The sequence below is a fragment of the Protomyctophum bolini genome, assembly GCF_963924005.1.
Source record: "Protomyctophum bolini genome assembly, chromosome: 19".
NCBI lineage: Eukaryota > Metazoa > Chordata > Actinopteri > Myctophiformes > Myctophidae > Protomyctophum > Protomyctophum bolini.
In genome coordinates, this window is record NC_137880.1 from 30,807,816 (window position 1) to 30,834,440 (window position 26,625).

At 44.8% G+C, this 26,625-nt stretch overlaps 1 protein-coding gene across 1 annotated transcript; it reads right to left on the bottom strand.

Moving 5' to 3' along the window:
- Positions 1-1,936: 1,936 nt before the first annotated feature.
- On the bottom strand, positions 1,937-25,529 carry emilin1a (elastin microfibril interfacer 1a). The gene is made up of 12 exons (XM_080790860.1): positions 24,957-25,529; positions 13,617-13,733; positions 10,986-11,203; positions 10,276-10,375; positions 8,468-8,576; positions 7,961-8,128; positions 6,221-7,504; positions 5,342-5,756; positions 4,668-4,793; positions 4,077-4,094; positions 3,824-3,958; positions 1,937-3,323 (listed from the first exon to the last, which is right to left on the bottom strand). Exons 1-12 carry the CDS (start codon positions 25,106-25,108, stop codon positions 3,004-3,006), a joined length of 3,162 nt encoding a protein of 1,053 aa, XP_080646986.1. The 5' UTR covers positions 25,109-25,529; the 3' UTR covers positions 1,937-3,003.
- Between the last annotated feature and the right edge of the window lie 1,096 nt (positions 25,530-26,625).

The following is a 26,625-nucleotide window of genomic DNA, read 5'->3' on the forward strand; positions in this document are numbered from 1 at the left end:
GACTGTATGGGTGAGTGACGGAAGAGTGACAGCCATTGAAGGGGTTATCTAGGGTCATGGGTTTACTATTGAGAAGTAATGAATGCGGGACGAATGCGATACCATATTGTTCGATGGACAAGGTCGTTTATCTTCAAGGTTGCATGCTTTATTGCTGCTGGAACCTGCATGAACCCGGTAATGCATTAACTACCTACAACACTAGATGTCGCTATCATGCAGGGCCTTTTCTCAATGCGTTCTTGTCTGCACTTCTCGTGTGTTCTCGTGAACTTGGAGGATTTTTAGATAAATAATAGATAAAGCAATTAACCCCAGTACTTGAGTCAGCCTATTCCTGGTCACATATTTATCAGCTATACTTAAGTGAAAGTTGCTCAGTCAAATGTGCAATGTAATTGTACAGGCTTTAAAAACACTTGAGTATTCAAAAGTATAGTACAAAGTATAGCCTACATTTTCTTGCCAATCTTATCAATGTATTTCTGTGTTGAAACTTTGCCACACAAAGAAAGTGGGTAGTCCTGGGGTTACTAAGGAGGCATGCAAATATCCAATGCAAAAATAATTGTGGAGGAAATGCAAAATAATAGTTTTAAGTGCCTTTAAACAGCTATTTTTGTTTAGGCTAACAAACAAATTGCATAAAATCGTACAGACGTGCTCCTCAGGAATCTATGGTAAACGTGTGAAATCATAATCACTTATAGGCAGGTGTGGTAAGGGTGTGGTGTGGTCTGTGATAAGGGGTTGTATAATTAAACATATTACAATTAAGCCAATAACCTATTCATTCAGATATTCCTATACTCTTACAGTATATACACATGCACATACATATTTGACATGATTTCATATGCGGTTTCAAGGCATTAAAAGTATTATATTTCATTAGTCAGTGGTCTCCCTCCTCCCTCAATTGTTTTTGCACTCTTTAAAAACTTTAACATAAAAAATATATTGAAAAAAGCATAATCTAAAAGCTCGCAACATGTCGCAATACATTGTGAACTTGTAGATCAGCTATTTTCACTATTATTTGAAATAAGGCTCATGGTTAATTCCTAATGTACGTTTTCTGTTCTTAGAAAATATCTGTAGTGAAGTATCAAATACAAATACTTAATAAAGTACTCAAGTACATGTACTCCATTACTGTTCCACCACTGGTTTAAACCTACAGTAGATTATGTTGAATAAACACATGAGGTTAGACAAAAGAGGTGCCAAATAGCTGCGGTGTTTGCTTTATGACATCGATTGCATCGATTCGAGACCTATCCAACACATTAAAATTCCACAATGAAACCCATGCAGACAAAACTCGGACTGCTTAGATAAACGGTGTAAAAATCTGTATTTGAGGCACACATGTGGTAGAACATATACAAAAACACATCCAGTACCTGACAAAAAAATAGCGACTGGTAAGTTGTAAAAAACCTACTATGGCAAAAGAATATTTACATTCTATAGAGGTGAACAATGCATCCAAACGTGTGCTTGTTCAACGTTTACAGTATAAGACAGACCTATTGACAGACATATATGAGTGAAGTAAGGGGTCTTTCTGTCACTGTAAAAGATATAGGGTAACAAAACCCAACCGTATTGATATTTGTAATTGTATTACAATAAAAAATAAAATCAGTGTGACGTCATATATGACTCACTCTGCTCGATAAGTGCACTGTAGCACACACACACAACATGACATGTGTGATGATGACACAGTTTAAAGTTATTTGTCTCTGCTCTGAACCAAATCAGTCCAATAAACATTCTTCATACTGTACCATGGTTCATGGGTACAATAAGTGTCTCATTTGACCTCACTGCATTTTAATTAGACCTGAATGAAGCGCACTCGCGTGTGTGTGTGTGTGTGTGTGTGTGTGTGTGTGTGTGTGTGTGTGTGTGTGTGTGTGTGTGTGTGTGTGTGTGTGTGTGTGTGTGTGTGTGTGTGTGTGTGTGTGTGTGTGTGTGTGTGTGTGTGTGTGTGAAAAGAGGGAATCTTGGCAGCGATACAAGGGCATGTGCAGCCTCATTACTCGCTATCTATAGCTCTAAATAGAAATACCACTGTCAAAGAGACGGATAGTAACAGCCACACAACGTTAAAGCTTGATCCTCTGCAGAAGTTTAGATGACCCTTGTTAGAGTATGAAAGACTCCTCATTCCTCCTTGTATTGTTTTACGTCCCTCCTCCATGTCCTTAGGAGGTACTCGGTAATGGAATGTTCCAGAAATGATCCTTTTCATTGTTTGGTGAAATCCTGTGGTTTATCGAGTGCACCACCAAGTTCATTGTCCTTCTCTAAAAGAATAGTGGTTTGGACTTTGCTCCCCCGAATGCATTTATTTATTTTTTGGTTGTTGTAAAGGAAAATGACCTGTCAACATGACATTTTGGGCAGCGTGCGTCACGAAGACAATAAACTGCGTGCTAAGGGTCGGAAATGACAATCAACACGTTCACTGGAACAAAAGAAAAACACCACTCCAAATATTCCATACTGATATTGTGTGAGTATTATAAAGGGAAAAATACCATTAATTTGACTTCAACTTTTGATGAATAAGTGAGAGCTGACTGCTGGCTTACAATAATTACATTATATAACATTCAAGTTTATACTGTGACATTAAACTATTTCATTATGAGAGAACCCTGCAGTGGCATTTCTTTCCAAAGGCAACTGAATGTCAAAGAGTAAAAAAAGAATTAATAGCTCTTTGCTCCGATTAATATTTTCCTTAAAGCTGTGAAACACAAAGAAATCATTGTGATTGAAAATGTTCTTCCTTCATCGCACTAAATGTACAATATAAATTCTCTCTCCTTGCTGAATTATTTCAGTCTTGCCCGCAGAAATACACATTTCTGTCCACCCAACAGTCTAGCCAATGGCTTTAGTTGCAGACAGGCTGGCAGACCAATCATAATTTCAGATACTGATGGTCTGTCTCCCACCGACCAATCGCACTGAGATTGCATCCAATCAGACAGTCTCATATAGCAGCATTCCACTGAAGATGGTCAAAGGTTCTGAGGAGTGTGCCAACTTTCCAGTGACGAGGTCAATGCAAACGGTGTCTCCTTGCTTCATGGGCAGGATGATGTTAAAGACAGACAGGGCCCCTGGGGTCTGTCGAGCCTCTGCCATGGGTTTCTCCAGCCCCTCTGGCTGGTACCCAGCCGAGTCTCCGCGGGCCACGCCGATGTTGGACTTGGACAGCACCGCTTCAATTTTCACGTTCTTGTGGCCTGTCAGCGTAGCGCTGAAGAAGTACTTGCCACTAACTGGTGCTGTGAAATGCCCTGGAGGAAAGACATGAGTCACAAGGATGTCAGGGAGGTGCTTGAAGTTGCAGTAGGTTGTTGTCACGGACGGTTGTACTGTATGACAATGGCTTATAATCTAGAATGAGAGGCCATGTCACTGAGGGTCACCTGGCAGATCCTGCAGGTTTTCCGTCTACTGTAGATCATCAGTTTTATATTTTTAATACCCCACTTTTCGTATAGAACATAATCTTAGGCCTTTTTTAGAGACAAGCCTTTAAGGGTAATAAATTAGTGGTTACTAGGAAAGCCATAAACAACTAAGCGACACAACAGAACACAAATCTATAAAGAATGCATGCACAATATTTGATTACTTCTATGACTTCTAAGTAATACAGTTCGTGTGCTGGATTATAATCCCTGACATTAAGGTTTTTTTAGATTCAAGTTAAGAAAGGAGGGGATGAGAAACTCTGGTGATGGCGGACATTCACAAGGACCTCCTTACATGTTCAATTGGGCCCAAACCTCACCTGTTCGCGGGTTATAGACATTATTTTCATTGACAAAGATGTGGTTGAAGAGGATAGTTCCCGGGCTTCCCATGGGGCGAGTGAGGGCAGCAGAGAATGAGAGACGTGGCACGTGGGCGTCTGACCCTGCCGGACCTAATTCACAGGAAAACAATTACAGAAGTAGTGTAAGGGCAGAGGTTGATTTGACTTGAAAGAAATGAATGAAAGAGCAACTGCTTATTTTATCTTCAATTATAATAATAACACATACCTTCTTCGCCTCTGAGACCTGTAATGTCAGAGAGAGAGAGATAATATAAGAACAGGTTCACTGAGAGATGCAAATTTAGTTTGATTCATATTGTGTCATCGCTCCTTGTGTTGAATTATCACAGAGCATAATCTTAAAGTAACTGAACCACAGAAGATTATGATGGTTTATCTAAAGTTTATCTAATGAGCAATATGGTTGATAACAACTTTGAATCAAATGATCCCTTCAAATGTTATTGTATTGAGAATCATTGAGAATCCTAAAATGTTTCAGCATCACAGCTCATTGTTTCCCTTTTTCTCCATGGTGACGTCACCGTGCCAGTCAACATGACCACCATGGCTGGTTTGTCAGAGCGGGAATAATGTGATTCAGACATTCCCTGTAAAGGGGGCCTCTGCCACTGAATACCGCATTGCAATTAAGCAACTTAACTTTGTTAATGAGCTGCTCAGCCAGTAACTTGCTATGGATACATGCAAGTCATGCATATTGAACAGGGAGGCCACACCGTTATTATACTGTCTTATTTTGGAGTTTATGCCAGTAACAGTCATACAACATTCTTCTAGTTTATTTGATCTTTACCTGGGGGTCCCACTGGTCCCCTCTTGCCTTCTCTGCCCTGAGGACCGTCTTTTCCTTGGGCCCCCCTCGGACCGACGGTACCTTGGTAGCCCCTTTCGCCCTTTGGGCCCGTCAAACCAGGCGGGCCTGTAATAGAAATAAAGCACCCCCTTGAGAATGTTTGTAGAGAGAGCACAGCTGGAACACAGCACACTGAATGACTGAAAGTCCACTTTGGTAAGATTGTCTTCTTTAGAAATACAATCAGCAGACCAAAGACATTTATGTCCAGAGACATCAGAGATTTAAGCTGGTGTGCCCTTCACCCACAACCTTACTGAAACTCCTCTTTCAGACAGACTGCAGACTTAACAGACTTTTAAGTGAATGTTATGCGGGACAACACTTAATCACCAGGCAAGACATGTCGGATCCTTCCTTTGGTCTGTTTCTTCACATGGCCTGACCTTGCCTCCCATCTTGCAAATTCTCAAGCAGTGTCCCATGTCTTAAATTCAGATCCCATGCCCTTCTGTTACTGAGACTCACCCATGACATTCCGTTCAGATACACCAGAACATTCACGTTTATCATGTGTGTAGACTACAAGTATGTTTAATTCATGCGCCCTGCCACAGATTTTGTGAATTACTGTCAAACAATAAAAACAAGAACATGCTGTCTCGGCATCTCACCCGTGAAGTCCTGCTCAGTGAAACTGTGGAACTCTTTGACCACTTCCAGAACCGACGTGTTCAGCGTGTCTAGCCTGTAGTGGACGTTCTCCAGCTCGACGGTCTGGATAGTGTCAATGGCATCGGCGTGGGCCGTAACCGTGGCGTTGAGTCCATTAACGCAGACCCACAGGCCCGAAACGTGGCGGTTCAGGCCCTCCCTGATCTTTTGCAGACTCTCAGAAACGGAGTCCAGCCGTCCACACACGCCCTCCATCTTGGAGATCCTTCTCTCCAGGCCGTCACTGGATCGCCGGCACTCGCCCACCTCCTTGACATAGTTGCTGGTGATGGTTTGTATCTCACCTCCCAGGCTGCCAAAGCGAAGCTCGGAGTTGTCGATGTGATCCGTCAGCTCTCTCTGGATCTTGTCCACCTTTTGGGGGATATGCTTTTTAAATGTGTGTGAAATGTCATGTATACTGAATATAATCTAAGATGTACAGTACAGTTAAGAAAGCTCTTTTCCTGTGGGAAATTAAAATCTAAACATAATTTCTAAATACACATACATACGAAATAACCTCCTCCCCCCCCCCCATCACTGGTGTTATTTATTTTGATGTGAAATGTTATGGAAGGGAAACTTATCCAAGGTAATTCAAGCTTGCCTTTCCTTGCCTTCGATATTTTCCTATGTAAGGCTAAGATAATAATAACATTGTATTTAATCGTGAAAACCAACATTGTAGACAATATACTGTGTACACATCATATATGTCAGAATAACGAAAGCTTGCTACATCATGTACTTTTATTATCACTATTATTATCAGTAGTAGCAGACTAGCAGTAGTGTAGCATTTAGCTATATTATAATAATCATCTCGTGACCCTCACCTGAGAGATAATGTTGTCCTTCTTGCGGGTCAGATCCGTCAGGGTGTTGCCATGTCGATGTACGGTCCTTCCCAGCCCCTTCAGTGTGTCATTTATGGAGTTGAAGGTAACCGTGACCCCTGACAACTGTCCCTGGAGGGACTTCAGTTCCCCTCCTAACCTCCCACTGTGGACACTGTGACCCTCCAGTTGCTTATTCAGGTCGTTGATGTTTTTCTTACACTGCCCGGTGCACTCCTCCACTTCCTCTCGGAGTCTCCCTACTTCCTCTTGAAGGTTGGAGCATACCTGAGAGCAGACGGACTCGTCCGAGTCGACTCTCCTGCGCAGGTCCGTGAGCTCCGTCTGGCACTTGCCCAGGGCGCTGTTGGTGGAGTTGGTAAACGCTCGCAAGTCTTCTTCTACGCCGCTGCATATCGAGCAGTCGTCGACGTCACGGCCCAGCGTTTCCACCTCGGTGACGATCCGGTTGAAGTGTTCACCGTTCTCTCCCGTCACGGCCTTTATCTTCCTGATGTCTTCTGCCAGGTTGAACACTCTGTCTATCAGTGAGTCCCCGGAGACGGATAGGTCCTTCAACCTGGTGTCGAACTTCTGGATGTCCTCTTGGTTGGTGACAACCCTCCATTCTAATGTTTTGACCGTGTCTTCAGTCTTGCGGCCTTTGCCGTTGGGCCCACAGGTCTCCGAGCACATTTTAGTGAGCGACGTTAACCTTTGGTCGAGGACGGTCGTGACGTTCTCCAGCTGGCCCAAGCGCCTGCTGTGGTCCGTCACCGTGTCTCCCAGAACGGCCACGTCCAGCTCCACCTTTCCTATCTTGAAGCTGTGGTCGTCCAGCCGGGTGAGGACCATGTTGCGCATCTGAGTGACCTCTCTCTGCACGGCGTCCTTCACGTTGTTCCCGGTGTTGGCGCACCGCTGCTCCGCCTTCCTCATGGTGTTGTTCAGCCTCTTCTCCACTTCTCTCAGCCTGCCGTTCAGCCTGTCCTCCGTCACTCTTCCCTTTCCTCCCCCGCCTCCCGTCCCGGTCAGCTCCTTGTCCAGGCGCCCTTTGATGATGTCGAAGCCACTCGACGTGGAACCGACGCGGACCTCCAGGTCGGTCAGTTTCTTCTGGAGCTGAGTGACCGTGCTGCAGCATTGCTGCGAGCGTTCCGTCTCTCTGCGGCTGATCTCCAGGCCCTGTCTTAGGTTCTGGTCCATGGAGCTCAGCAGCTTCTCCAGGGCTCGGATCCTCTCCCTGTCCTCCTGCTGCTGACGCCTCAGGTCCTCCACACCTGCCTGAGACCAAGCACATATTAATGGCATGTTTTTATTATTATTATTATTTGTGCAAAAAGGCAGAACATACTGCAGAGGCAAGGAAATATAAAGTGAGGTAATAAAAGCAGCACTTATTAAAAGGAAACGTCAAGGGCCCGGACGGCTGGCGCACCTGACAGCGTGTCGCGCGCTCGACTCCTATTTCTAATTCTATCAATGAAGGCAGAAGAAGCCCTCAAAAATATCTTTACAGCTTCAAAAGCATAAAACATAAAATGTGTCAAATTTTTACACAAGGATATTTTCTTGACAAACATTGGGAAGTGTTAGGCCTATATGTTGGATTTTCAAGAAAGATATTTCACGCCTGCAAGTAGATATACTGTACATGTTGATCCATAGCTGTTAAACAGTATAACACAAGTGGATCCACACACACATGCACACTAAATGATGTGAGCTATTGAGGCTGACCTGGCAGGCAGAGCAGGACAGAGACACCCTGGTCTCCAGCTCTCTGAGGATGTCCTCCTTCAGAGTGTGGATCTGACCTCCACCCCGGGCCACTCCGTCCAGCTCGTTGCCCCCTCCGTTCCCATTACCCAGGTGGTTGTTGATGTTCACCAGGGTCTGGTCATGGACCTGACAGGATGGAGCGGAAACTGAGTGAGTGAATGAGTGAGTGAATGATTGAAGTACGTTGAAGAATGTTTTATTTTGTATCATAGATGGTGGGTAGATACTGTACTGTAGGTAGATAAACATGTAGTAGCTAGACTGACCGACCGACCTACCGACTGATGGACTGATGGACTGGTTCTTTACCTATGTTGTGTTGTAGAGCTGGTCCACTGATGGACTGGTTCTTTACCTGTGTTGTGTTGTAGAGCTGGTCCACTGATGGACTGTTTCTTTACCTGTGTTGTGTTGTAGTTCTTTACCTGTGTTGTGTTGTAGAGCTGGTCCAGTCTGGTTCTTTACCTGTGTTGTGTTGTAGAGCTGGTCCAGTCTGGTTTGGATGCTGTTTATTGTCTCTTTCATGTGTGGCTGAGCTGCGTCTGAAGGCACACTGGCTCCATTCAGGCTGGGCCTAAACACAAGGGGAGGGATTGAAGGGGGAATAGAAGAGAGAGAGAGAAGGGGGGTGTCTTAATTGTTTTTCCTAACATTGACTGAGCTCTACGGTAAACATGTGGGGTGTATTTAACACTTTGTGCCAACAACAGGGGACTGTGGGTAAGTAAATGGTTGCCATCCCTCTGAAATTGGAAAAAAGCTAAAAAGAAAAAACAGGGAATGTTATTTGAGAAGGAAGCATGAGGAGCTGATAAGAATCTGTGGGGATTAGAGAAATTGGATTTTGAGGTGTGGAGAAAAAATATATGTTCCTCGACTGAACAAAACTCCCAGGACACTGAGTGTTTTTATACTCTGCAGTACATGCTGTACACACAAAACCCAGGAGTGTACAGTAGCTGATACCCCTGTCTTACGTAAGGGTTGATGATGCTTTAAGCAGTGGTGGACAAAGTACTGAACTCCAGTACTTGAGTACAAGTGAAAGTTGCTCTGTCAAATTTGAGTAAAGTATTGCAGCGAGACATGTTGTGAGCTTGCAGATATCTGCCACAAGTTTAAGTGGTTAATTCACCAAGTACAGATAATACAAAAATCACACCCATGTGAAGTAAGTGGTGCAACTCCGTGTGGGGGTCCCCAATGTGGGGGAGCTTCCAGACCCACAGGAACGCACCCATGGTGCGGGCCCCATTCCGGCGAGCCGCCCCGCGTCCGAAACGGTTGAGAAATGACAGAGTTACCGTGTGGGGGTCCCTCTACTGCACCCTCTACTGTACTGTCACTGTACTATACTGGCACACCCAAAATCACCATACAGTTAATATGTGCGTGTGTGATACGTTGCGCACAGGTGGTGAAAAACAACCATGTTGTTTTTGTGCTCAGACGCACCCAGCCAGCCACCCACCCACCCACACACATAGTCACTTAAGGAAGTGGTTGCACCACTTAAAAATATGCAATAATACGTTAATAATATATTATTCATATGCTCATCACAAATGAACAGAAGATGCTGATCATGGGAAATGGCCTCGCGCTGACATGGTGAACAGCAACAGTAAGCAGGAAAACGACATGATGTGCATACTGACATGCTCCACTGTCCGCATAATGTCAGTGTATCCCAGCCAGAATGTCTTCTTTCTTCATAATAGAAGATAGGGAGAGGATTTAACAAGGATCAGATGCAGAATAAATATAAATGTAGTGTTGTGTCCTAATGTCTTCCTGTGCGATACAGGATTGATTTCAAAGTCTTGCTTTTTGTTTTTAAATGTTTAAAATGGTTTGGCACCCATTTATCTCTCCGAATTGCTGAAACCTTATGTTCCCACAAGGACCCTCAGGTCCTCTGACCAGCTTCTCCTGGTGGTGCCTAAATCAAGGCTGAAGCTCAGAGGGAACCGGGCTTTTGCAGTGGCAGCTCCCAAGCTCTGGAATGAGCTGCCTCTGCACATAAGACAAGCCCCCACCCTTCAGGTGTTTAAATCACGCCTCAAGACTTATCTTTATTCTTTGGCATTTCCAAGCATACTATGCTGTTTTGATGTTGAAAGTGACACTGTGTACTGTATGTTTTTGTTTTAAATTAAGTTGTGATTTTTATTATTCTATTGTAAAGCATGGTATGGTAATGTCCTTCATACAATAATAGTATGAAAAAGAAAATGGATAACATTACAGCAACGGAAAATTGGTGCACCTACAGTCTGTCATTGATGCCATGTATGGTTGACTGCATGGTGTGGAGATCTTTGCTTAGACTCCGGATCTTCTCCTCCAGCTGTCTTATCTTCTCATTGTCACCTTGAGAAAAGAGAAGTGTCACCGTTCAGTCTCTTCCAAGTATAACAGCCAATGACACGACGCAGCTGGCTGAATTCTCTCTGAGTGTAATCTAGGCATATCCAAGGCATATTTATTTAAACATCATTAACTTGAACATCTATTTCGTACTTCCATAAAAGAACTAGGGACACTTTTTTGGGAGATGTTTAGGTGACTCACTGGATACATTGAGTACGTCTTGATTGGTTGGGAAACATTTCAATCGTTATGTGAATGCTCAGTACACAGCATGCAAGAGTGTTTGTAATAAGCGCATTAGACTTTATATCATGGACTGTTCCAGATTTTCACACAGGAACAATAGACTGTGTTGTTTCTCAATGTACTACTCAGCATTCAGGAGAGCAACTCAATAACCCATCAAGGGTCTTATTAAAGATCAATTGTTAGTAATATCCATTCTTATGATTCATATCACCGATCCCAGATCAACACCTCTGCATCATTACCGTACGCATGAATTAACACAGTATTAAAATATAATAACTTCATTCAGACGGGTAAATGAAACCAACATCTTGTTTATCTTTTCATCCTAAAGCCACATTGGAGTATATTATTATTGTACCTCCTGCTCCCCCGTGTCCTCTCTGCCCGTCCCCTCCTGTGTTGTAGCCAGTGTGCGTGACACGGGGTCTCCCGGCGTCCACCTGGGCGTCCCCCGTGATGCCCGTCCGCGGCCCGTCGTGGCAGTCATCGCCCGAGTAGCCGTGGCAACACTTCCACTCCATCTCCGTCACCATCTTGTACGCCACCTTGTACCTGGGCCTCCTGTAGGTCCGGTACCTATACAGGCGACAGTGAACGGAAGCACAGGCGACAGTGAACACGTATCCCATGTCTATAATGCTTTAGAAACATAATGCATTATAAACCACAGGTCATATAAAAGCAATCTGATGAAATCTTACTTTCTTTACTATAAGTATGTCTAATGCAATCATAACACAATACTTTATAAAGCCTTTATTTAATTTGCAGCAGGGAAGACTCACTCAAACGACTTTTTACTAGTGATACTGATTCACCTGCCATGTTATGAAATCGATCAGCATCAGGTCTGATGAAGACCCGCTAGGGTTGAAACGTTAACGCACAAAAGCCAGTGAAAATGAAGAGGTATTTCCACACCAAACATGGGTGGCCCCTGGGCTGGCTACTGGAGCTGCGAGAAGAGGTGCCAGCTTCCTCTCAGATGCTGTCAGTACATGTGTAATATTATATTACCCCTCTTAGCAAAACCTTGCCGTGCCTATTTTAATTGGCCTAGCAGTATGCGTGCAGTGGCTGCAGCCGTGTACACGCGTGTTTGGTAAGTGTGTGACTGACTACACGCACACATGTTTGTTTAGTTTAGTTTAGTTTAGTTTGTTTGTTGTTAGGTCAGTGAGTCATGCAGGACGGGGGTTGTGTGACTTGGTCAAGTTTTTGGGAGGCCATCCCAGAAAGTTGAGAACCCCTGGTGTAGAGGATGCATAGGGAGTGAGTGAGTGAGTGAGTGTAAACAGCGCATTGCAGCACAGAGGAAGCAGTGATCCATCTACTGATGTGACTGGCGGGTGAGATTTAGTTCATATTACTTCTGCCATCTTTAAAATATTATTCCTGATGTGTTATCCAAAACTCAGTCCATGAAAAACATTTCACTTGGCGGTTCAGGACAGGTTCGTGATTGCTTCTTTTAATGTGTTATCCAGCTCTGTGGCCGAACAGACGCAACGCTTAAAGTAACAATGCAATAAAGTGCCTGTGGTCGGAAGTCTTAATGAAGATTCATAGCAAATTCCTAGGCACGTTAACAAGTGCTATAAACTAAGTTCTGCAAGGCAGTAATGTCCTGAGTTTGAATTTAACTCTGAAATTGTATTACGGTCCATTTTTATACTTTCATAGTTAAATTAACACTCCACAGTTTGCTGTGAACCCAACCACACGCAACATTTGAGGCTACACTCCATCTCATGTGGATCCTTTTGTTGTGCCTCAGAAAATACTCTGACTTCCAAGCTTGCGAGCGTGTGAAAAGGTGAGCCAGCTTCCTCCGAAGAGGAGGCCAAACCAAGACAGATTGCAGAGAAGGGGGATAGTAAGAAGAAAGAAAGACTGAAGCTAAATAGAAAGAGAAGCAGAGGTTGTTTTGACAGGCGGCTAGACTGTGGTGCCTGGAACCCCTGATGTGTCCATTCTTAACATAGCCCAGGTTTATGCCAAGGCCCCCTGCTCTGGTCGAAGGGGATCAACATGGCAGACGTGGCTAAAACACTACAAACGTTGTAAATAAGATAACCTATTGAAGGAAAAGGGTGCCTGGTGGGCGGCTCAGCCAGATATTGCACAGACCAAGTGCTCCTAGAAAGTGTGAGGACCCAGGTTTGACTCGGACCCCCTTCTCTTCTTGTCTTGCATGTCTCTCCTGTCTCTCTGCATTTGGATAACTGTCACTCCTCTACACTCTATACTTGGACCGTGGCCCTTGGGGGCCCGACATGGGATGACACTGTCATCACTGTTGTCAGACACAACAGAAGCCGTCACTGCAGCCGCAGCGGCCATCGTGAGCCCTTACCAACTGAGTTTGAGTGAGTCACTGTCCTGTTGCCACACTGACATCATATGGAACTCATATTTGGGTACAACTTAGAACTCCGTATGGAGCTGGCTGTCAGGCTTACATCTAAGTCTGATAAAAGGGACTCCAGAGTCATATTCAGGCTGCTGATTGGCTATGATTGACTTCCACAGTTTATGGGAGAGGCCAAGCAACCAGTGCCAAAGATTATTTGACAAGAGTCCAGACTGGGACATCAGTCATAAAAAGGCAGCCATCTATGACGTGTCTATGGCAAATTATTTGGTATGTTTCAGCACAGTCACAGCCCATTAAGTTTCCATTATGAAATTAAAGCTAAATATTTCTAAAAATGTAAAACAGTTGTGGAACCTCTAGATGAGACGAGATTAATTAGATTAGATAGCCAGAAATCCCTTGTTCTGTATATTGTGAGAGAGAGAGAGAGAGAGAGAGAGATAGATAGAGAGGATTGGAAAGGAGGAGAAATAAATTGTTATTAAGGCAGAGAGGAAGGAAAGACGACTTAATTCAGAGGGTGGAGAAAGACGAAAAGATTAAACTGGAGAGAGAGAATTTCCTCTGCATTGTAGTGCGTGCGTGTGTGCGTGCGTGCGTACGCATACTTACGCCACTCTGGGACACTGTCCCCAGGCACAGCGCTGGTAGTCAGGCTTCACGTACGTCTCCACTCCGTCCTCCATCACACAGCTGATGGTGCGTGTCACCACGTACGCACACCAGTTCCTGTCAAAGCAGCACGCGCACACACACACACACACACACACACACACACACACACACACACACAGAATGTTTATTTTTAAATGACCTTGCAGAGCGGTGGTTCTCAATCTTTTTAGTCTCAGGTCACCCCTGTAAATACCTTTTTCATCCAAGGCACCTTGGCATAACTTCATATACTTGACATTTAACCCTAGTTGATCCCCAGCATCCCTATTCTGGGGGGAACTTTCACCAAAAATAGCAGATCTAGATCGCCTATTTTTGTCGAGGAGGTTTGGTGGTCCATCTTACTAAGTGAAGATGGTTTATTTGCCAATAAAGAAATGGAAATGTGAGTACTTTGTCCACCGCTTGTTTAATTTTTGGATGTGCTACCTTTATGGATTTTTTTTAATTCATTTTTTTTTGTGATGTATACTGGATTTAGGTTTGGCTCTCCACTGAAAACCATTGCTGATGCACAACCTCTTTTTCTCATGTAGATGGTTTATGTTGTTAAACTGAAGTCATATCAATTAAAATTATTCCTCAGCGCCTCTGCACTTTGAGAACCACTGATGTAGAGCAACTACTGTATTTTTGTTGCATGACAACGGTGTGTCAATCAGGCAACGTAAATCAGCCATAACTCTAACCCCTTGACCTGATCTCTTCATGCCTTTGTTTTATCCATAAAACAACAACTTGTCTTCTGAGGAACAGCACAATTCCACTATACTCGTGGGGACATTTGACCCTCACAAGTATAGTAATTCAACGCACGCACGCACAGTCGCACACACACACACACACACACACACACACACACACACACGCACATTATGTAACCAGCTGAAGATGATAAATGAGTCATAGTACTATTGGCAGTTTCCAAAATAGCTCAATAATAATAATAACATTCAGATCAGTTCTACTATTACAGTCCACTCAGGTTCACATGTGGGAAAAGGCAAACATACTGTAACAGCCCACACACACACACACACGTGCACCCACACACACTCGCGCGCGTGCACGCAAACGCACGTGTGTACACATCAGCACTCTGCCTCTGTTTCTATAACACACAATGTTCTTTAGTTTTAGTCATTTGCTGAGTCTCAATGACACGCAGCCAGCCACACATGCAAGCGTGCACACACACATTTATTCTAAATTGTGTGCCTGTGCCTCGCACCAAAAATAGCAGATTTACAAGCTCACTGTCCTGCTGCACAGCCGAGCTCAGAAATCAGCGCTGATGGCAGTCCAGATAGACTCAAGAAAACGGCGTCCTTGTCTTTCACCCCGGACAAGACAGTCGTCCTCCATCATCATTTTCATATCGTCAAAATATTCACCCCCCCACCCCACTCGACCACCATTTCCCTGCTGGTTATTACAGCCAATTAGTGTCAGCCCAGGGTTCAGCCAAACAGAACTCCTCTGGAGGGATCAGATATTTCAGATGGAATGCACCAGAGCTTCACTCATATACGCAGGAGTTTCCATCAGCAAGTTCCCTTCCGTCTGTCCATCTGTCCGTCTGTCCGTCCATCCATCTGTCTGTCTGTCTGTCTGTCTGACATCCTTCCTGTGCTCTCTCTTTATAAGTTCCTATATCACACTTTCACACTCATTCTATCATCTGTCTCCCTCTGAATCTATCTCTCTCTCTCTTTCTCTCACACACATGTGCACGCACGCACACACACACACAAAGCCTCTCCCTAGACGTTAATCGCCGTACTTCATTCCAGGGCTTGTCTGACTGACACATTGAGTTCACTATGGTTTCTCCTCTCCTCCCTGTGACCTGTTCATCCCGTGGCTACTGTACATGGCAGGGAATATGAGTATCTGTCACACTCCATCATAAAAGTCCTTTATTGAGCTTGGGGGGATTTCTACTCATAAAGTGGGGGAAAGAAATGTACAGTGAATATTAGTGAGTCCAACGTACTGTATTTGTTCACCCACAATTAACAGAGTTTCATTTGTACCAGTTCGCTCTTAAAGGCCATATTATATTCACATAGATTCTTAATACAAACGTTTGATTAGTGGGTGGAACATTTTATATGTAGGTCAATCTAGGTCAGTATTAAAACCAGACACAGCAAACACATGAAATAAACATTTTATAAGTTTAAGTATAAAATATAAGAAAATATTGGCACTCTGATCGTGCTGCTGATGTATTTGGCTGAACCCCCATTTGGAAATATTTTGTGCGGGGACCGCATAAGAGATTCGTCAACATTTGTCAAAGCGTTTCTAAAAGAGAAGCAAAATAAAACAGGCTTATAAGTGTTTAAACTGTTCCTCATGTTGGAACCCCCTCAGGGACCCCTGTGGGTCCTTGAGGGGAACCAGTGTTAGAGTATATATACAATAGGGAACGCTTCTACTCTCATATGATAAATACATTATTATATTTTCACAATCCTAAGTGATGTCGTCGTGGTCCTGTATGGTTTGTAGGCAAAGAGTTTGTGGCAAAATCTCTGTTGAATACTTGTGTTCTCAACATATCCTGTTACTTACGATATACTTGAAGCTCGTTCAAAATTTCTGTGGGTTTGAGTCGAACTCAACCCAAGATTTGGTTTGGATGTGAGCAGACGTCTTGGCCTGGACCAGACAGTCCTGGTGCATCCAATCAGTGCCCTGTTCCAATAACAATTGCATCGCAGTGTGCTTGAGCTTTGCTGTGCTTTGTTGCACCGAGGGACTGCCATGTTCTACTCATCTCATCTGTGACGTGAACTAGTGAAGTGCTTTGATCTGGTGTGTTATGCAGGGGACTTGGGGGGGTGGGGGGGTTTCAGAGCATAACTCTGAGCCACAATACATCTTAGATTAACTGGTGTTGATGAAACGAAACAGTGCTGCCTTTGTCCTCCTGTGCTCATCATCCACAGTGCCTGTTCAAGCCATCATTGCAGCTACATTAGTGTGTTGCATAGTGTTGTGTTGTTATTTATACTATGGGTACAACACCTGATTGATTTGGTGTCACACTGTGTTTACATGCCGTGCTACAGTACGTTCGACTGTTATGCTGTTTTATAACAGTGTGTGTAAGTGAGGTACTTAAAGGGACATTTCAGCCACCGCTGGAAGAAACTGCAGTCACTCAATGTTAATAGTGTTTTTAGTTGTAGTAGGCTCACTAGATAACAGTAACACAATTTGAAATTTGCACCCTAAGGCCAGAAAAAGAATGACTAGGGTTTGACTGGATTGCTGGATTACTACAATGACCATAATGCGTTGGTGCACTACCCCTCCTTGTGGAGGCTGGGTGAAGGTGTGAAGTGTAGTCCAGGAAGGAAGTGAGATCACATTTTCTTGAGACAATTTGGTCATGAACATGGCACCATTACTATAATATCTAAAGACACAAAGTACACACATAAAATGCCCAGGATTAAACATAATTAAAATAAGATCTGGTTGCACAAGGGGTGAAGTGGCGCTTTAACTTTAGGATTTTCACTGCATTTTGCTATGTGACTATACGTTACACAGTGTTGTACTGTCGTGTTGTGTTGTGGACAACTTTGATACTGAGGGCTGTATTTTGCGTGTCTTAAGTACCAGGCCTTATTACTTAACTTAAGACCTGGAGGTGTGGTCAATGCTCTTTGGCCACTCAGAATAGCATTGATCACGCCTCCAGGTCTTAAGTTAAGTAATAAGACCTGGTACTTATGACACGCAAAATACAGCCCTGAGGATTGAAAGGTTTTCAGCACTGTCTCTTGACTTTGTCTTTCACAGTGATTGATGCATTGCAATCACATGACGTTGTGTGACCACACTGTCACAATGGATGTGTCTCAATGTTGCGTTGTTGTGTTATGTATCATTTTACTGTCATGTTGTGGTGCGCTGAGTTACGAGGCACTCAATGGAACTCAGGACGTCTGAACTTGAACTCGGAACTTGAGAACCGAGACCCGGGAATGCGACAAGGCCACAGCAAAGTTATGCATCTTAATCCCTCGGCTGTGATATATGAACCCAATCGGTGCCTGCTCTTCCCATTGTGTTAACAGTATACAGTATTTTTAGTGTGAGTTCAGAGATGGGTTCAGAGATGCCCCCGTTCGAGCACATCCATTATCCTTGCCCGACAGAGACTCGGGGTCGTAGAGACGCCCCAGGTAAAGCATTAAGCTGCTAACGTTGACACCCCATCTGTCTATGACAGAGACCAGACGCTGCTCTTCATATAAACAAACTGAACCACCGCTGCCTTTAACTGCTGAGCGGACACAGATGTACATAGACAGAGGTACACACACATACAGTATGCGTACGCAAGCACGCACGCACTCTCTCACACACTCTCTCACACACACACACACACACACACACACACACACACACACACACACACACACACACACACACACACACACATACACACACACACACTACTCTACTCCCTCGGAGTCCCTCCATCTTCACAGCTTTCCATACCGCCTCCTCCCTTCTCTCCGTCTTTCCGTCAGGAAAGCCAGTTGGTTTTACCCTCCAGTGAAATACATGAGAGAGCTCTTTATTTGACAGGATGACTTAAGTGTGAACCTACGTCAAAATAGGAGTATACTCCATGACTGTAACAGTGTTCTTTGTGAAAAGGGGTGTGACTACTGTGTGTGTGTGTGTGTGTGTGTGTGTGTGTGTGTGTGTGTGTGTGCGTGCGTGCGTGTGTGGGGGGGGGGGGGGGGGGGGGGGTGTGTGTGTGTGTGTGTGTGTGTGCGCGACGTGCGTGTAAGTATAGGTCTGTGAGTGTGTGTGTGTGCGACGTGCGTGTAAGTAGGTAGGTCTGTGACCTACACACAGACACACTAGGCCAGGGCATTAACCAAAATCATTGACGCGTCGACGTGTCAATGTTTTGGTTAATGCCCGTGTGTGTGTGCGTGTGCGTGTGCGCGTGCGTGTGTGTGTGTGTGTGTTCGTTCTCACCATGCATATACAAGTAGCTCTGCTAGGTATTTTAGGGAGTCTGTGCGGTTGAGCGCTTTCCACCATCATACACACGTGGTTAACAGATCAATTGTTTGAAAGCCCCAAAGCTTTTTTTTTAACAGCTCAAGATTACTGTAGTCCTAATGGCCGAAGTCAAAACACTGGCATGAAACTCCATGATACTCTGCATGTTTTCCACAAGTAGCAAAAACACAGACACAGACACACACACACACACACACACACACACACACACACACACACACACACACACACACACACACACACACACAACCACACACCCCCAAGTACTCATCAAGTACACATCAAAGACATGGAATCAGTGGACTTATTATCCACATCAGTTAGACATTTAAAACAACACAAACTGCCGCCACTATAAACATGAAACTTCTCTGTATCTGTAAGCTTAGCAGAAAATGATTTAGAGAGAGGGGGGGGGGGGGGGGTGAGGAGGTGAGAAAAAGCCCTGGGGAAAGAGAATGAGACAGAAAAGGAGCAATGGAGAGAGAATGAGGTGTGTGTGTGTGTGTGTGTGTGTGTGTGTGTGTGTGTGTGTGTGTGTGTGTGTGTGTGTGTGTGTGTGTGTGTGTGTGTGTGTGTGTGTGTGTGTGTGTGTGTGTGTGTGTGTGTGTGTGTGTGTGTGTGTGTGTGTGTGTGTGTGTGTGTGTGTGTGTGTGTGTGTGTGTGTGTGTGTGTGTGTGTGTGTGTGTGTGTGTGTGTGTGTGTGTGTGCGTGTGTGCGTGTGCGTGCCCGGTTTTATCTATGTGTGTTTGTGCAATCTGTTCACTATCCTGGTGTCCCTGCGTTAGCCTACAATGTAAGCCGGCCTGTGCTTCTGTAGCATGGCCATTGCAAGTGCAACCACTGAAATGCATTACAGGGAAACTCATCAATTTAACTTTACATTCTTATATCTATGTTCTGAGGCAGCATTGTGTATTTATTCAAAGGTTGTTTTGTCCAAGATGTGTAAATTATTTTGGAAATGAATAGATGACAGGTTATTGCCTCCCAATGTGTTCCAAGATTGTCAGAGAGACTGAACAGCGCATTGTCATCATCTAATATTGTCCCCGAATGCTAGATAGATAGATAGATACTTTATTTGTCCTTTCGGAAATTAGTTTTGTGCACTGCAGTCATCAGGATATACATAAAACATATGGAAACAAACAGATCACACAGTGCATAGACAATAAAGAAACAATGCCAACAGAAGGCCACCAGTCATAGTTCCAAGAGGCATCACATCACACTTTATACACGGAACTGAGACGGGGCCTGCTTGTTCATAAGTCCTATACTTATGGGGAAAAAACGATCTTGAGGCCCTAGCCTGCAGGGAAGGTACCATGTACCGTCGCTCGACAAAACTGCACAACATAGTAACCAAAGAGTTGGATGCATGGAAGTTTCTCTCCAGTGAATTGTTCTTCCTGTTTTCCCCCCCTAATTTCTCATGAAACCACGCATGAGGTTGTGGTTTGAAATTGTGTGTCACGCTTTAGCAACTGCTGTAGCATCCAGGCGTACGATCCGATGAGGGTCAGTTCAAAGTGGCCGTGTCAGCAGTCATAATGGTACAATTACATGACTTTTACCAGAATAAAATAATGTGGGAAAGGTTTCAATGGGCTTCCATTATAAAAATGAAAGTTAAATATTTGTAAAAGGATAAGTATATCATTTATGTGAAAAGAAATGTTGTGGCGACGGGCGTGGATGTAATAAGTTGGCCCACTGGCAGTGCGCAGAAGAAATGTGGCGCTGATCGGTCCAGTGGTTTGCAAGGTTAGCTCCGGACAGACGCGTGTGCGTGCGTGCGTGCGTTCGTGCGTGCGTGTCTGTCCGTATGGAGCTAACCTTGCAAACCACTGGACACACACACGCACACACACGCGCACACTCACACACACACCACACACACACATTGTTACCATTTTGCCAGGCGTGACACAATGAGAGTTCCTCGCCTCCCTAACTTTTTTGTTATTTATCTTTATAAAGCCGTAACTCAGTGTGTGGAGGAGAGGTTTTGCACCTGCCAGAGTATCTCGTTATCCCCCGGTAAAACATTCACCTCCTCATAAATCGCTTGGCAAAAAGTCAACAAAATCAACAAATAAATCTGGTAAATCTCTTTCTACCGTCTGCATGCTACAGTGCACAGAGTCCCCTATAGTGCTAGAGTAAGAGAGCAAATATGAAGGAAATGTCAATAGAGAGACAGACGGAGTGATTGACAGAATAACCCTGTCAAAGAGTGAGAGACAGAGGGAGAAAGACAAAGAGTGTTTGGAGCGGAGATTTTAATCCCTGCAACAAAGAATTCACTTAGCGGCCTCCATTGTTGCATCACCTTCCATTTATACTTCAAGGGACTGAGGCTCTGAATGACTTCCATGGATGGGGTGAGGTGCAGAATTTGACCTTTGACCCCAGAGGGTCAAGCAACCCACCAGTGTCCTTGTAAAGGCATAGCCCTGTCAACACATGAGGACACACAAACAGACTTGGACATCACACACAGACACACACGCGCACGCACACACACACACACACACACACACACACACACACACACACACACACACACTTGAGTGCAGGAAGCAGTACATGTGTGTGGGTGCACGTGCATTCTTTCTGTTCGTGCACACATACACATGGATGCATAAGAGCGGCCATGCACACACAGCCACCGAGATGCAGATAGGCTGCACGCACCGCCACACACACACACACACACACACACAAAAGCCTCACAAGCCTCACAAGCGCCTTGCTCCATCATCAGTGCACAGCATGCCTGTGTAAACTACTTCTCAGACTGTTTAACCTGCACAGTCTCTAAGATATACAGAGAATGTGTAATGTTACAGTGCCTCTGTTTGCTGTTAACCACGTTATTTTATCTACGCTAAAAGCTCACATGCATGCAGGGGATTTGGGTCATCTGAATTCGTGGCCATTTATGGATGCTAATGTCTTTCAGACTCAATAACACCCATGTATGTACAGTAGCAGACTTCGGGAATGTATTACACTAGCTATTCTTCTCTCACCTGAACAGCTCCCACGTAGCCGTTTGTTCTATATCTACACAATAAAGTCCTCAGTGTCCATTTAGTGGACAACATGTGAGTGGGGTCGCACAGAGCTGGCTGGTCGCTGTGCCATCATATGCTTGGCTGGATCCAACCCACCCCCTGTCTTGCTTCCATCTTTCCGGTTTCTGTCTCAATTGCCTTCGGAAAACTAATATAGACTTCTAAGCTGCTTTTCTCTGCCCTCCACTATTTTTCATCAAGTCAACATGACATCTGGAACTCATATTGTGTTCTGTGATGCAGCTAATTCCTGCTGGCCCGCAGTGGCATGGTGGTAGGGCCGGAGGTCGCACACAGCCAAGGACACGCATGTGTTTGTGTGTGTGTGTATTTGTGCGCTAGCCGCACACATGATGTGAGCAGTGTGCAGGAGGTCTGAGTACAGAGGAAGTGACGGCAGTTAGTGTTGTTACAACTACAGGGATCTTCTTCTCCTCTATACTATACTCTCACAAAGAAGCATGTAATTGTAATGTGAACAGAGAGACGGCTCCATCCGCGTCCCGGTCCACCTGCATATAACACTGTAACGTTCACATTACACTCCGCCTCCCCTCCCCCTCTGTTTCCCTTTCAAGTCGACGATGATGTGTAGCGCCGGGGTTCTGGCACGAGATGTGTCGGATAGTGGCGGGGGGCCTGACTGAGACCCTCCTCCTACGATGACTCTCTTGGACGTCTCTAAGTCATTCAAAACAGCCTCCACCACTTATGGAATACTTCACACATCTGTCAAAACAAATCAATTGAGTTCAAACAGATGTTGGAGGGTGCGCAGTAGCACCACGGGCCATCGCCTTCCCCCACGGCCCACGCTCTCCCGGTGCATCACTGTGTGTGCATGCGAGTGGGTGCACTTGTGTGTGTGTGTGTGTGTGTGAGTGTGAGTGTGTGCGCATGTGCGTGCATGTGCGCGTGTGAAGGTGTGAGAGAGAGTATACATCACAGCCCAGCAGAGCTGACTTCTTCATAACCTATTGCTTTTAGCAGAGGGGACCGACATTTAAGGACTCTCCTCCAGTCAGTCTCTTTGTCTTCTCTCGTGTCATGCTTGCTCACTCTCATTGTCTCTTTTGAGGTCTTTTGTATTCACTCTTTCATGACCGTTTCCCTCTCTTTTGTCTTTCTAGTCCAACTCCCTCAGTTACCCTCAGTCTTGTGTTGCTTAATCCCCTTGTCGGTCTGTTTCTCTCTCTCTCTTCCTCTTTCTCAATGAATTATCATCCCCTCGTCTCTTTCTCTTATAATAACTTTTATTCTCAGTCTCTTCTTTATTGTGGTCTCTCATGTCTCCGCTTCACTCCCTCTGCCCCTTCTTTTTCATCCTCTTTCACATGCTCTGTTATTGCCGTTGCCTCATTCTCCTCTCTATCTTTAGCACTGCTAGCGGCAGAGCTCTAAGGATGGTGATGTAATTCCATCCGCCTGTCTGTCTATCTGTCCATCACTTTGGACCCAAACAAGACATCTGAAAAATGACTCGCTGGATTACCGTGGAATTTGCTCTGCACCTCATGAACCCCAGAGGTTGAACCATACCATATATTTCTCTCTCGTCCTCTCACATCTCTCACATTACTGTTTTTCTCTGTCTCCTGCTCTCCAGATGCTCTCTCTCTCTCTCTCTCTCGCTCTCTCTCTTTCGCGCATGCGGGCACTCTCTCTCTCTCTCTCTTTCGCGGCCTCACAGTAGCTGGAGGTCTGGCTTCAATATACACAAGAAGAGACCAACCTCTACATGATGCAGCCACAGTAGCAGCCAGTCAGTAATGCAGGCCTGTGATGTGGAATCACACGTCATCCATCCAGGCTCATATTGGAAGAGCTTAAACTCCCAGCAGCCAATTGGCTGTCTTATACACACACATGCACACATATGATAAAGTGTAAACATATGCGGGCAGACACACACCATATGGCAATATATAAAGCCAGGCACTCACAGACATGTGGAAGCACACACACGCGCACACACACACACACACACACACACACACACACACACACACACACACACACACACACACACACACCCTAGCATGATGTACTTTCTCATTCGTCACCCAATCACTCTTTCTTCACCCTGTTTAAACACGTGTGTGTGTGTGTGTGCACACATGTGTGCGTGCGCACACACAAATCTTTTTAAGGGACCATGCAAGGTGAGAGGTGGTGTGCGCCACATGGGCCCCCTAAAGGAGGAGCACCGTTACACGCATGCTGACAACAACATAACATGACAATAAACACTCGTGTGTGTGTTTGTTCACTGGTGGTGGTGACATCATGTTTCTCCACCATTGACTCCCAATCAGCCGACACTGCGTGGTCATGAATCAAAGGGTAGACTATACCCAAGTGAAAATATTTAGGCTAAGTGTCTGACGGTGCCCAGGGAGCCAAGGGTTCAAGTGTGTGTGTGTGTGATCCAAAGGCGTACAGTAAGGTACAGTAGAAGCTATTATTCACAACGCCCTGTCGCCCTCTCACTGGGACACTGACAGAACGATCATCATCATTATAACAGTTTTTACATTAATTGACAAAAAATGTGACACTTAAGCGTTAAGCCAGTGGTTCTCAAACTTTGTCAAGTAAACTTAAGTACCCCAACAAAACTGATATGAATTTGGCCGCGGACCACCATCTGAAAGGACTTTGTGCCAAAAGAGAAGATTAGTTTATTGTTTTATTTTTATTTAATGTTTTTGTTTTAATGTTCAAGATTTTTCAAAATGTCCATCTCCAACAAGCTGGAGTGCATCACAAAGTTATGCATTGTGATCTTGTAGATCTTTTTTTTTTATATAGCCAAAAATATATAAAATATGCTTTAAGTTATTGTGATGCAATAGCCTGTAACATTTTTTACCGGGAACCCCTGGTTCCCCACTCGTTCCAGGAAGGGGGGGGGGGGTCACCAAAGGGATCACCATTATAAACAAACTTAAACCCTCAGCTAGAATAAACATTTTGGCCCAAAATATTTTCAGGTGGGGCTCCGTGTGGTCAAATAGGCTACTTTTGGGGTCCCTGACATGAAAGATCCAGAGAGCAAATTAGCAGAAAGTGATTGGACAACTTGACATAGTCAGATGAGCAGTTTCCATCTTATTCATTGACCTACCTGTGCCTGCTAGCCGGTCTCCCAAAATTCTGCGCACTGCCGGCGAGAGCCGTCTGGAGACTCCCTGCTGAGGGGTCCGTATATCCCAGACCCCAACTCACTGCGGGCAACTGCAGCAACCAAAACACCAGGTAACCAATCGACGTTTCCATCCTCAAGTTCGATGGCAAAACACGTTGTGTGCGTCAAATAAATATAAATGTAATTTGGTTCCAAACGTTTGTCTTTAAAAGTAAACAGTTGTCCCCGCGTGAGTGACGCTCCAAAAATTAGGCTACCGCGGGCGGCGGTGGGTTCATAAAGTTATGTGGTGAAGAACGTGCGTAGTTTCATCCTCTGTCTGACGTGCTTTCAAAAAGAACCATCATTTCCATTCAGTAGCCTACACGTGGGGCGGAAAAGGCGAATCCAGCAGAAGCCAATTTGGTCAAGTTCACTTAGTTCAAAGGATCCGCGTAGTCAAATAGGTGCGTCGATGTCATTTAGCTGAGTCTGCCAGGCTGCCGTTATGCCGAAACGCCAACTCAAAGTAGCCTTCATTTCCCTCACAAGTCATCATCCCAGATTCCCAGTGCAGCGCGCACTTGGGTTCGTCCGTGCGTGCAGTGCGCGCCCCCCTCCCTCCCTCTCTCTCTCTCTCGCTCTCTCTCTCTCTCTCTCTCTCTCTCTCTCTCTCTCTCTCTCTCTCTCTCGTGTGTGTCCCTTCGGTCCCGCCTTCAAACCCTTCAAACACAGTCTATTTTAGTCCATAACTTTAATCAATATCCGTTTAAATGTGTTGTCCCCTGCCCTGTCTGATTCATGATCCGACAAGTTCATTAGAGGGTGCTGTCATGTTTGATCAGTTAAGACTTAAAGAGCTGGTATTTCACCAAAGTTTTGTCAAAGTAGCTTTACGTCACTGATGATTATTAGATTCTAAACCAAATATTGCTCCATATTTTTAACACAATATAGTAGTTTGTACACAGGGATAAAATTGGTCATAAACTGTACATTATAACAAAGAATAAGATGTCTAAATGATTATACTGAACGTTATGTGTCATTTGTTAGCTCCTTTCTTGAAAAAGTTGGAGAGGTTTGGTGGACAAGGCTACATAATTGACCAACCCACCCGTCTCTCTCTCTCTCTCTCTCTCTCTCTCTCTCTCTCTCTCTCTCTCTCTCTCTCGCTCTCTAATCACAGTTAATCTAAGCGCCACCGGCCTGGCTGCAGCCCCTACTGGCCCCATTCCCTTTTGATCACTGTTGCAGAGTCCAATCTGATACTGTGTGCGGATGGCATCTAATAACTATACCCTGGGGATACAAGCAAACACACATGAGTGAGCATGCACAGTTTGCACGGGCGCATGCGCGGGCACATATACATGCACACACGTATGTACGCACATACACACAGACTCACAAAACATGCACGCATGCACATGCGAACACACACACACACACACACACACACACACACACACACACACACACAGCAGCCTCCTTATCCATGTGATGTCAAGATGATATAGAGTGCCCTTGGGATAGCAGGTCAGAGAGAAGTTTGTAGGTGCAGATACATTAGAATGCTGTGAGAACGGCACTGTGCAGCCAACACATGATTTCTCTCAAATCTCATTGCATTCATTTCTATGCATACATACATACACAGAAACGCTGG

Coding starts and splice junctions, on each gene's coding strand:
- emilin1a (XM_080790860.1), bottom strand. CDS start 25,108: ATGGAAACGTCGATTGGTTACCTGGTGTTTTGGTTGCTGCAGTTGCCC. Junction 13,734..24,956: donor AGACCGGCTAGCAGGCACAG/GTAGGTCAATGA, acceptor CTGCTTTGACAG/GAACTGGTGTGCGTACGTGG. Junction 8,577..10,275: donor CATGGCATCAATGACAGACT/GTAGGTGCACCA, acceptor CCTTGTGTTTAG/GCCCAGCCTGAATGGAGCCA.